We start from the raw sequence: 12,461 nt of genomic DNA on the forward strand, positions 1-12,461 counted from the left end.
ACCGACAGTAGCTGGCGACTTGTTTAGATTTAGTTTGACTTAATGAAACTTCCTTAAATCTGCTGTGGTAAACATTTTTATTCGCACTAATCAATCAGCACATTCAGGTCTTTGTATGTCTCAGTATAATAGTATTATTTAATTAAATACATTTAAAATTTACTTTATCTGAAAATAAAATATGATCCTCAACTGCGTTTCCCCCTCCAGTCAGCAGACGGCGATGTGCGTCTTTCTGGCGACGCTGCCAGCATGACGTATAATCTAGTGGACGGTTATTCAGAAACAGCTCGTCAACCACCTCGGTAGCTTGCTAGCCAACATAGCCGAAAGATTCAAGCTATTTATACGTTTTCGGTCTATATTAGCTTCTGTGTTTTAGAAGTACTTCTGTCGTATCTACTTGTTAACCTATTTAATTTAATAATACGTTATTTTGTATTAGTCAGCTATTGTAGCTGGCTGGTTAAGTTAGCACTAGCCTAGTCGCTAATGATACATAACTAACATCCCCGAACATGAGCTCTCTAAACATCTCCCCTCCTGTTAAAGAAGAGGAGATCTGCTGGACGGAGAAAGAAACTCTGGGGCTGAACATTGTCGTGAAAGAGGAGAAGGAAGAGGAGGATGTCACAGTAAAAAAAGAAGTAGAGGGTGAGGCTGTTACAGTGAAAGAAGAAGAGAAAGACGTTACAGTGAAAGAAGAGGAAGACTCGTTCAGAGTGAAAGAGGAGGAGGATGTTACAGTAAAAGAAGAGGAAGAGAAAGAGGAAGGTGTAGTGTTTGGAGTGAAGAAGGAAGGAAAGGAGGAGACGGAAGGTCAGATTAACACCAGTAAATACTAATATTTAATAACGGGGGCACAAACTCTGCAGTTGTTTTACTGTTGTACACAAACGTGGTTTTAAAGCAGTAATGGTTTTTTATTTTAGTACATTTTAAAGTGAGAAATCAGAGTCTGGTGTAATTCCGTTATTGTGGAATTGCCCAGCTCCTAACTTCTCAACAATAATATAAGCACAACATGCAACAATTTCAAAGATTTTACTGAGTTACAGTTCATAGAAGTCAATTGAAGTAAATAAATTATGCCATAATCTATGGATTCCACGGCTGGGCAGGTGCCATACCCATTGTCAATGTTTGTAAAAACATTTAAACATTCACTACATTGACTGTCTGACTTTGACGTTCATACAGGAGAGAGATGTGACCTCCGTGGATCCTCTGGGGAGCCTCAACAACATCATGAACCTGACGAGGCAGAGAAGAGTCTCTTCACATCAGAACACCACAAGAAACACCATCAGAGACCCACAGGAAAGAAACCTCACTGCTGCTCTGACTGTGGGAAACGTTTCAAATCTTCATCAGAATTGAAAAAACACCAGCGATTACACACAGGAGAGAAGCCTTATAGCTGTAATCAATGTGGGAAGAGTTTTACTCAGTCAAGCCACCTGGTATCACACAAGAGAACACACACAGGAGAGAAGCCTTATAGCTGTGATCAGTGTGGCAAGAGTTTTACTCAGTCAAGTAGCCTGGTATCACACCAGAGAACACACACAGGAGAGCAGCCATATAGCTGTGATCAGTGTGGCAAGGGTTTTACTCTGTCAACCAACCTGGTATCACACCAGAGAACACACACAGGACATCAGCCATATAGCTGTGATGTATGTGCAGACAGTTTTACTACATCAAGCCAGCTGGTAGTACACCAGCGAGTACACACAGGAGAGAAACCTTATAGCTGTAATCAGTGTGGGAAGAGTTTTACTCAGTCAAACAGCCTGAAATCACACCAGAGAACACACACGGGAGAGAAACCTTATAGCTGTGATCAATGTGACAAGAGATACTCTCATTCAAGTAGTCTGATTAAACATCAGAAAATACATGCTGGAGATCCACGGAGTGTGGAATGATCTCCAACACCAGACCTGGGTAGCAGAACACAGAGTGTGGAATGATCTCCAACACCAGACCTATATACAGTTGAAGTCATAAGTTTACATACACCTTAGCCAAACACATTTAAACTCAGTTTTTCACAATTCCTGACATTTAATCCTAATAGAAATTCCCTGTCTTATGTCAGTTAGGATCACCACTTTATTTTAATGTGAAATGTCAGAATAATAGTAGAGAGAATTATTTAGTTCAGCTTTTATTTATTTCGTCACATACCCAGTGTGTCAGAAGTTTACATACACTCAATTAGTATTTGGTAGCATTGCCTTTAAATTGTTTAACTTGGGTCAAACGTTTCGGGTAGCCTTCCACAAGCTTCCCACAATAAGTTTTGTCCCATTCCTCCTGACAGAGCTGGTGTAACTGTGTCAGGTTCATAGGCCTCCTTGCTCACACACACACTTTATTTATTTTTTATTTCACCTTTATTTATCCAGGTAGGCTAGTTGAGAACAAGTTCTCATTTGCAACTGCGACCTGGCCAAGATAAAGCAATTTGACACATACAACAACACAGAGTTACACATGGAATAAACAAAACATACAGTTAATAATACAGTAGAAAAAAGAAAACAAGTCTATATACAGTGAGTGCAAATTAGGTAAGATAAGGAAGTTAAGGCAATAAATAGGCCATGGTGGCAAAGTAATTACACTTTAGCAGTTAAACACTGTAATGGTAGATGTATTGTTACACCATGTAGGAGCAGTATAGACCTAGTCTGTTCATTATATACATCTAGATGATGTATTGTTACACCATGTAGGAGCAGCATAGACCTAGTCTGTTCATTATATACATCTACATGATGTATTGTTACACCATGTAGGAGCAGTATTGACCTAGTCTGGTCATTATATACGTCTACATGATGTATTGTTACACCATGTAGGAGCAGTATAGACCTAGTCTATTCATTATATACATCTACATGATGTATTGTTACACCATGTAGGAGCAGTATAGACCTAGTCTGGTCATTATATACATCTACATGATGTATTGTTACACCATGTAGCAGCAGTATAGACCTAGTCTGTTCATTATATACGTCTACATGATGTATTGTTACACCAACAAAATGAAGGGAAATAACCAGCTTAAATAACAGGTAACCAGCTTTTGGGCTAAAATATCCTGGTAGTGGGTAGAGTTGATTTATTTTATACATACATATACACACATCTTTATCAAGGGTATCTATAACTAGGTGCTTATTTTTATATCTAGTTATTTGACTGAATCAGAAATACAGATGTTGAGTAGATGTGGAGTTTGTTTTAAATTCTCATAAAAAATCTGAACTTATCAAACAACACTTGTTGCTCTTTGTACGTGTTGATATAATATTCATATTTAATGGAGAAAAAAAAACTTTCCCTAAACTGCTTTATAATATTATAATTCTCGATCATGAGCTCACAAAGCTACTCTCCTGCTAAAGAAGAGCAGGTCTGCTGGACGGAGAAAGAAGCTCTCGTGAAAGAGGAGGAGAAAGAGGTTTACAATACAAAAACAAGTAGAGAGTGAGGCTGTCACAGTGAAAGAGGAGGAGGATGTTACTGTGAAAGAAAAGGAGGAAGATGCCATTTTTGGAGTGGAGGATGAAGAGGGGGAGATGATTACTGTCACATTAGAGGAGGACGAAGAAGAGAAGACTGGAGATCTGATTAACACCAGTAAATACAGTGAGTACTATCTAATAAAACAGGGACATTGATCTGATTAACACCAGTAAATGCAGTGAGTACTATCTTAAACAGGGATACAAACTCTGCCGTTGTTGAACTAATGTGGGATTTTTTCAAATGCATTCTACACGTGAATATGTTTCTGTACTGTATGAAGGAGTGAGTGATGTCATAGTAAGGCCTTCAAGGAGTTGGCTTGATGGGAAGTCGTGATGTCATCCAATAGGAGACTGATCTTCATGTGAATTTTCATTATTCTTTTTTAAATCCTTCATGTTCTGTCAAGTTGGTTGTTGATCTAGAAATCCATTTTCAAGTCTTACCATAGACTTTCAAAACAATTTAAGTTCAAACTGTAACTAGGCCACATAGGACCATTCAATGTCATCCTGGTAAGCTCCTCCAGTGTAGATTTGGCCTTGTGGTTTAGGTTATTTTCCTGTTCGTACAGTTTTTTGTATTCGGATCTCTGAAATGCACTCTACCTATGTAACATTTAGTGTCTCCTTATGTTACGCTGGGAAAACAGTTTTCATGGGCACAGAAATCCTAAATCATTTCAGAGTTCGCAAAATCCAATGGTTCTAATCGAGAGTCACATTAACTTTATTGACAACACCCAAATGGATACTGTCATTAATGCAGTTCTTCAATAATTACACATCATTCTTAATACTGTAGCTGTTTAGTTAGTCGCATGTTCAACTATCATCAGCTGATCCAGGAAATAGTTTTCTGAATTTCAGTCAAATGACAAACATCACGGCATGCAACAACAACCAAAGTGCTTCTTCATTCATTACTCTGGTAAAGACAGTTATGCCGTGCTCCACGTTGGATCTAACATCCCTAACAAATTGATGTTTATAATGTGTTATTGTCTGCTTGATTTATAGTAGGGTCTCGTTTGTGGAAACAGAGATACTTAGCTCATAATGTGTAGAGAACTGTTCCTTGATGGATAGGCTATTGTTCAACACAGAGCTATTTTCCTTTATTCAGGACATTTAGAATGACAACACATTACAGAGTAGCCTAGGGAGATTATTCACAAAATTATCTGGTGATCAGGTTATGAAATGTCATGACGAATACATTTTAGATTCCATGTTTCACCTGAAATATTAAATTATTTAAAGTTATAGGTCTATGTTATGGTCTAAGTTATGGGTCCTACAGTAGGTCTATGTTATTGTTAGGTGACGCTATGGGTCCTACAGTAGGTCTATGTTATTGTTAGGCGACGTTATGGGTCCTACAGTAGGTCTATGTTGTTGTTAGGTGAAGTTATGGGTCCTACAGTAGGTCTATGTTATTGTTAGGTGAAGTTACGGGTCCTACAGTAGGTACAGTGCCTTGCGAAAGTATTCGGCCCCCTTGAACTTTGCGACCTTTTGCCACATTTCAGGCTTCAAACATAAAGATATAAAACTGTATTTTTGTGAAGAATCAACAACAAGTGGGACACAATCATGAAGTGGAACGACATTTATTGGATATTTCAAACCTTTTTAACAAATCAAAAACTGAAAAATTGGGCGTGCAAAATTATTCAGCCCCCTTAAGTTAATACTTTGTAGCGCCACCTTTTGCTGCGATTACAGCTGTAAGTCGCTTGGGGTATGTCTCTATCAGTTTTGCACATCGAGAGACTGAAATGTTTTCCCATTCCTCCTTGCAAAACAGCTCGTGCTCAGTGAGGTTGGATGGAGACCATTTGTGAACAGCAGTTTTCAGTTCTTTCCACAGATTCTCGATTGGATTCAGGTCTGGACTTTGACTTGGCCATTCTAACACCTGGATATGTTTATTTTTGAACCATTCCATTGTCGATTTTGCTTTATGTTTTGGATCATTGTCTTGACAAATCTCCGTCCCAGTCTCAGGTCTTTTGCAGACTCCATCAGGTTTTCTTCCAGAATGGTCCTGTATTTGGCTCCATCCATCTTCCCATCAATTTTAACCATCTTCACTGTCCCTGCTGAAGAAAAGCAGGCCCAAACCATGATGCTGCCACCACCATGTTTGACAGTGGGGATGGTGTGTTCAGGGTGATGTGCTGTGTTGCTTTTACGCCAAACATAACGTTTTGCATTGTTGCCAAAAAGTTCAATTTTGGTTTCATCTGACTAGAGCACCTTCTTCCACATGTTTGGTGTGTCTCCCAGGTGGCTTGTGGCAAACTTTAAACAACACTTTTTATGGATATCTTTAAGAAATGGCTTTCTTCTTGCCACTCTTCCATAAAGGCCAGATTTGTGCAATATATGACTGATTGTTGTCCTATGGACAGAGTCTGGCACCTCAGCTGTAGATCTCTGCAGTTCATCCAGAGTGATCATGGGCCTCTTGGCTGCATCTCTGATCAGTCTTCTCCTTGTATGAGCTGAAAGTTTAGAGGGACGGCCAGGTCTTGGTAGATTTGCAGTGGTCTGATACTCCTTCCATTTCAATAGTATCGCTTGCACAGTGCTCCTTGGGATGTTTAAAGCTTGGGAAATCTTTTTGTATCCAAATCCGGCTTTAAACTTCTTCACAACAGTATCTCGGACCTGCCTGGTGTGTTCCTTGTTCTTCATGATGCTCTCTGCACTTTTAACGCACCTCTGAGACTATCACAGTGCAGGTGCATTTATACAGAGACTTGATTACACACAGGTGGATTATCATCATTAGTCATTTAGGTCAACATTGGATCATTCAGAGATCCTCACTGAACTTCTGGAGAGAGTTTGCTGCACTGAAAGTAAAGGGGCTGAATAATTTTGCACGCCCAATTTTTCAGTTTTTGATTTGTTAAAAAAGTTTGAAATATCCAATAAATGTCATTCCACTTCATGATTGTGTCCCACTTGTTGTTGATTCTTCACAAAAAAATACAGTTTTATATCTTTATGTTTGAAGCCTGAAATGTGGCAAAGGGTCGCAAAGTTCAAGGGGGCCGAATACTTTCGCAAGGCACTGTATATGTTGTTGTTGGGTGAAGTTATGGGTCCTTCAGTAGGTCTATGTTATTTTTAGGTGAAGTTATGGGTCCTACAGTAGGTCTATGTTGTTGTTAGGTGAAGTTATGGGTCCTTCAGTAGGTCTATGTTATTGTTAGGTGAAGCTATGGGTTAATTTGTTTGACACTTAGTGTACAAACCCTCATTGTCAGGGAGATGACAAAGCTAGCCAAAGAGCATTTTACTGGTTGAAGTTTTTTTTAAAGTGTAAAACAGTTGATTTTGTGACAACACAAACATATTAAGCAGGAGATTCAAGCGAGCCTTACAATTATAATCCAAAAGTAATATGAAGTGCACTCATAAGCCACCTGAAAATGGAGGCTATTTTTGCAGTCAGCCTAAGAGAACTACCCTGAGGTTCCCCCACGGTGGTGAATTAGTAACTAGCGACACAGAGCTTAATTTGAGTTTCGTTGAGTACCACTCCTGATCTTGTGTTGATAGTGAGCTGTAATATTCATAATACATTGTGCAAAAACTAAAATCTTCGCTCAACATTTTTGCTCCAGGCAGATATACTACATCCATAACTAGCGGTTTCCTCATTAGCAGGGAGGAGTTTCTTCAACCAAATTGCATGTGCATCGCCATTGTGCGCCAATTTTAGCAAACACAGAAAGGGGCCTATATTGGAGACCAAAAGTTTTCTGGCCCACTGCTTACACGGAACCCAAACCGGCTGCACGGTGCGCCATCGTGCATGAATGTATTTTGTCCCCCCACACCAAACGCAATCATGACACGCAGATTAAAATTTCAAAACAAACTGAACCAATTATATTAATTTGGGGACACGTCAAAAAGCATTAAACATTTATGGCAATTTAGCTAGCTGGCTTGCACTTGTTAGCTAATTTTCCCTATTTAGCTAGCTTGCTGATGCTAGCTAATTTGTCCTGGGATATAAACATTGAGTTGTTATTTTACCTGAAATGCACAAGGTACTCTACTCCACCAATGAGTCCACATGTAAACAGTCAACCGAATCGTTTCTAGTCATCTCTCTTCCTTCCAGGCTTTTTCTTCTCTTGACTTTACATTGCGATTGGCAACTTTCATAAATTAGGTCCATTACCGCCACTGACCTCGTTCGTTTTTCAGTCACCCATGTGGGTATAACCAATGAGGAGATGGCACGTGGATACCTGCTTCTATAAACCAATAAGGAGATGGGAGAGTGTTAAGGGATTTTTTTATCAATAATGACTAATTATGTATACATTTCAATTAGGACTGACTAATCAGAATACTATTATGTTACTGTATATATGTATGAATTTTCTTTTAACCCTAGTACTGAATATAATGTGTGTAACTATAATCAAGAAGTAGAACAATGACTGTCTGTTCCTTGGTAGAAATGAATGAACTTATAGCCAGACTGGCTAGAATGCTTATCTCCACAGGCAGACCTTGGCTTGCGTCGTAAATTATCTTAGTAGGGAGAGACGATGTGGGAAGGCTTGAGAACTATACAGCCATTGTACTGCTGGTTGATGAGACGGGGTAGTACGAAAACTAATGACGTCATTTTCAGTTTATAATCTGTGGTAAACTGTATCATGTTCAGTACTCTCGAGAATAAACGCAACTGGTTGATATTTGAGACTGGTCTCTGTCCATTTTATACAAATAAGAGTCTTACAAATTCTTAGGAATTGACAGAGTGTTTAATTTTAATTGGGTATTAAAACATAGAGGAATATAATTCCTGTAACAGAGAGGCAGGACTTGCAGGGCGATCTACATCACAAATAGAACTGACTTCTATTTTAGCCCTTAGCAACACAGACGCTCGTCGTTCTAATTTTATTTTGCAACGCGAGCGGTGTAGTCAGCCTGTTTGGATTTCAACAACTTTAATAACTTATTTCTAGTTACTACTAATGTGAAAACAAGACATAATATTACTAATATTACAAAATATTACTATTGTTGCTAACTTGTCTTAATTCTCAAATTTATCAGACGTCAATTGTTATACAACTTCATGGGTATCACCTTTTCTTCAAATCTGCTGTTGTTGGCATTTAACCATCTGTCTGACTTTGTGATTCACACAGGAGAAAGACGGGACTATCGTGGATCCTCTGGGGATCCTATAACAACATCATGATGCTGACGAGGCAGAGAAGAGTCTCTCCAGATCAGAACTTCTCAAGAAACACCAACAGAGACCCACAGGGAATAAATCGAATTGCTGCTCTGACTGTGGGAAATGTTTCATAAGATCTAATTCACTAAAAGTACACCTGAGAATTCACACTGGAGGGAAATCTCACTGCTGCTCTGACTTTGGGAAAAGATTCAATTCTCCAGTAGACCTTAAAATATATAAAATAATTCACACTGGAGAGAAACCTTTTGTCTGTGATCACTGTGGGAAGAGTTTTATTCGGCTAAAAACTCTGAAAACACACCAGAGAATACACACAGGAGAGAAATCTTATAGCTGTAATCAATGTGGGAAGAGTTTTTCTACATCTAGTTATCTAAGGATACACCAGAGAACACACACAGGAGAGAAATCATATAGCTGTAATCAATTTGGGAAGTGTTTCACTCAGCTAAATAGCCTGATAGTACACCAGAGAACACACACAGGAGAGAAATCTCATCAATGTGGGAAGAGTTTTGGTACATCTGGATGTCTGACCACACCAGAGAACACATACAGGAAAGAAATCTCATCAATGTGGGAAGAGTTTTACTACATCTAGCCAGCTGACTTTACACCAGAGAACACACACTGGGGAGAAATATTATAGCTGTGATCAATGTGGGAAGGGTTTTCTCGGCCAGACAGCCTGAATATACACAAGCGGACACACACAGGAGAGAAACCTTATAGCTGTAGTCAATGTGGGAAGGGTTTTACTTCATCTAGCCAGCTGACTTTGCACCAGAGAAGACACACAGAAGAGAAATATCTTAGCTGTAATCAATGTGGGAAGAGATACTCTGATAAAAGATCTCTGACTAAACATCAGAAAATACATGGAGTATACATGTTATCAATTAAATAATGTCACAATGTAGAATGTTTTAACATTGTAGAAGGAGTATTTTAATGATGTCACAATGTAGAACCCTAAACGTTTGTCGCCTGTTCTATTGATTTCAGCATGATATGGATATTAGCCTCAGGGGGAAAATCCAGGCTCTGAATTGAAAGAGTTACTATTTATGAGATTTAACAAAAAGTGACTAACAAGAAAAGAGTTGTGTTACACTTACCACGTTGGTGACCCACTGGAATCAAAACGCAACAATTCAAAATGTAGCAATCTGTTTTTTACAAACTGTCCTCTAACCAGTGATGTACACATTACTCCCAGATTCCGTGTGGTTTTTGAGCTGTTAGTTTTAACAGGACGTGCAACCTCATCTCCCCCCTCTCACACAATTGATTTCAACATGATATAGTTGATTGATGACAAATGTGTTGCGTTCCTTTGTTTAGCGAACTCTAAATTTAAATGCATCACTCCAAATTGTAGCTGACTGTCTTCTGCAGGCTTTCCTGTAACCAGTGAGGTAAAAGATATCTCCCATTTCCATGTGTTTGACCAAAATGAACTGATGGAAGAGGTATAAAAAAAATGAATAATGACAATTACACATGCAATGAAACTACGCATTTTTTTTCCGCACTTCAATGCTAAAAACAAGCTGGTTAGCAGAGAATGGTTTCGATCCATCGACCTTTAGGTTATGGGCCCAGCACGCTTCCGCTGCGCCACTCTGCTTTCAGCCACTTCAGAAAAGACTAGAACTCACAATCCATGGCTTAGGAGGCTAGGGTCTTAGGCCACTGGGGTTCTGTGTAATCAGTATGACCTAAATGAACTGATGGAAGAGGTAAAAAAAAAATTAATGGCACTTACACATGCCCATTAAACTACGCATTATTTGACATTTTTGTTCGCACTTCAATGCTAAAAAATAATCTAGTTAGCAGAGAATGGTTTCTATCGATCGACCTTTAGGTTATGGGCCCAGCACGCTTCCGCTGGGCCACTCTGCTTTCAGCCACTTCGGAAAAGACTAGATCTCACAATCCATGACTTAGGAGGCCAGTGTCTTAGGCCACTTTTGTTCTTTGTAATCAGTATGACCTACACGAACTGATGGAAGAGTTAGTTTAGTTAGATTCAACATCATGAACAACCTGATTTCCCCCCTGATCGATATCAGTGATTTATTGCTACTTGTCAAAACAACAGTGTTTCTGGTGTTTGTGCAGTTTATAAGGAGCTTGTTTAAAAAATACAAGGAATATGATTATTGTGGCAGATGTTTGTGTACATATGTTTTAGTTTTTCAATATATCACAAACTGTTTCTGCATATTGGTTATTGATTTGGACACGTTAAAACTGTGTTTTGACATTGGGGCTTTCCCACCTATCAAAAATGTATTTGAAAAGAAGCCTATGCCCGTTCGGTTGTAGTTAAATTACTTGAAAACAACTTAACTTCAACTTACTTTGAGGTAGCCTAGTGGTTAGAGCTTTGGGCCAATAACCAAAAGGTTGCTGGATCGTATCCACGTGCTGACAAAGTAAAAATATGTCCTTTTGACCCTAAACAAGGCAGTTAACCCACTAGGCCGTTCCTCGGCCGTCATTGTCGATAAGAAGTTGTTCTTAACTGACTTGCCTAGTTAAATAAAAGTTAAATAAAAAGTGGACTAGAGTTCTTGAAGCTAGCGAGTTTTCAGATTCTATAAAGAAAATTTTAAAAATAAATAATACTAATGTGTTTTTTCTTGTATTGTTGACAGCCAGTAGACACCATGTTTATATTGTAGAAGGTGAAGCATTATAGATATAATGTGAAATGGAAGTTGTTTTCTGTTGGTGGTGAGCAAACTTGTCTGTCAAAAATATAGGATATATTTGTTGTCTTGAAGGGGAAGGTTTTACAGGCTTTGGTTTTTCCATTTATGTTTTGAGGTTGGACTTGAGCTTGTCAGCACTGATTGGTGTCACCTCGTTAGTCAGTATGTGTTACACCTGTGCTGGCTTGCCCATCTTGTTAGTGGGAAGGTGTTTCACCGGAGCTCGTCCAGGTTCTATTTAAGAGTGTCTGGCCCAGTGCTCCAGTTGTCTTGATAGATGTGGAGAGTCAACACCTTTAGTCGATCCACCTTTTTGGTTATTTTGCTTCCTGTTTATAAGTTTGAGGTGGTGGGACGGGTGCGCCATCGTCCGTGAGGAGATGGCGCAAAGTACATCTGGACCGTCGGTTCCGGGAATTGGACTGGCCAACACGGTGCGCTTTTCTTGGCGGGGAAAAGAGATGGAGCCTTGGGGGAGAGAAACCTTCGGGAGGAACATCCTAATGGGGCACCTAAAATTGAAGGTTAAAGATGTGCTATGCCTTCTCAGGGGTTTGATGTAACCCAATTTGGAGAATGAGATTTGATGTAAGGTCCCCCTATATTTGGAAGAAACAAAAAACACAATGAGATTATGGACAAGAGCGAGGTCAGGGACTCCCTGGGTTTCTGGAATGGGGAAGGCTTCCAGGTGTTACTGAGTGTGGATGGCTACCTCCATCCTCCGGCAATGTTCTCCCTGGGGGCTGACAGGGGAACCCTATACTATGCACGTCAGCCCCCGTTCTGCAGGCGTTGTATGGCCTACGGCCATACCCTGGCCTCGTGCAGTAACAAGAAATGTTGTTTTTGTGGGTCGGAAGAGCACGAGGCCAGGGAGTGTGACGAGCCCAAGGCTTGCCACGGGTGTGGCTCCAGAGAACACCTGTGGCGTGATTGCCC

At 39.6% G+C, this 12,461-nt stretch overlaps 2 protein-coding genes across 2 annotated transcripts in view; both read left to right on the plus strand.

The window, feature by feature from the left end:
- Positions 1-252: 252 nt before the first annotated feature.
- Positions 253-2,087, plus strand: LOC112259456 (zinc finger protein 180-like). The gene is made up of 3 exons (XM_024434160.2): positions 253-274; positions 754-819; positions 1,201-2,087. The coding sequence occupies exons 1-3, from the start codon at positions 253-255 to the stop codon at positions 1,929-1,931; spliced, it is 819 nt and encodes a 272-aa protein (XP_024289928.1). The 3' UTR covers positions 1,932-2,087.
- An 890-nt stretch (positions 2,088-2,977) lies between these two features.
- The window catches only part of LOC112257879 (zinc finger protein OZF), a 91,132-nt gene continuing 81,648 nt past the window's right edge, over positions 2,978-12,461 (plus strand). The window contains exon 1 of the mRNA XM_042310857.1: positions 2,978-3,666. Within this exon, the coding sequence (XP_042166791.1) occupies positions 3,597-3,666 (70 nt within the window). The 5' untranslated portion in view covers positions 2,978-3,596. The remainder of the gene's footprint in view (positions 3,667-12,461) is intronic.

This window comes from Oncorhynchus tshawytscha, linkage group LG32 (genome assembly GCF_018296145.1).
Source record: "Oncorhynchus tshawytscha isolate Ot180627B linkage group LG32, Otsh_v2.0, whole genome shotgun sequence".
Classification (NCBI taxonomy): domain Eukaryota; kingdom Metazoa; phylum Chordata; class Actinopteri; order Salmoniformes; family Salmonidae; genus Oncorhynchus; species Oncorhynchus tshawytscha.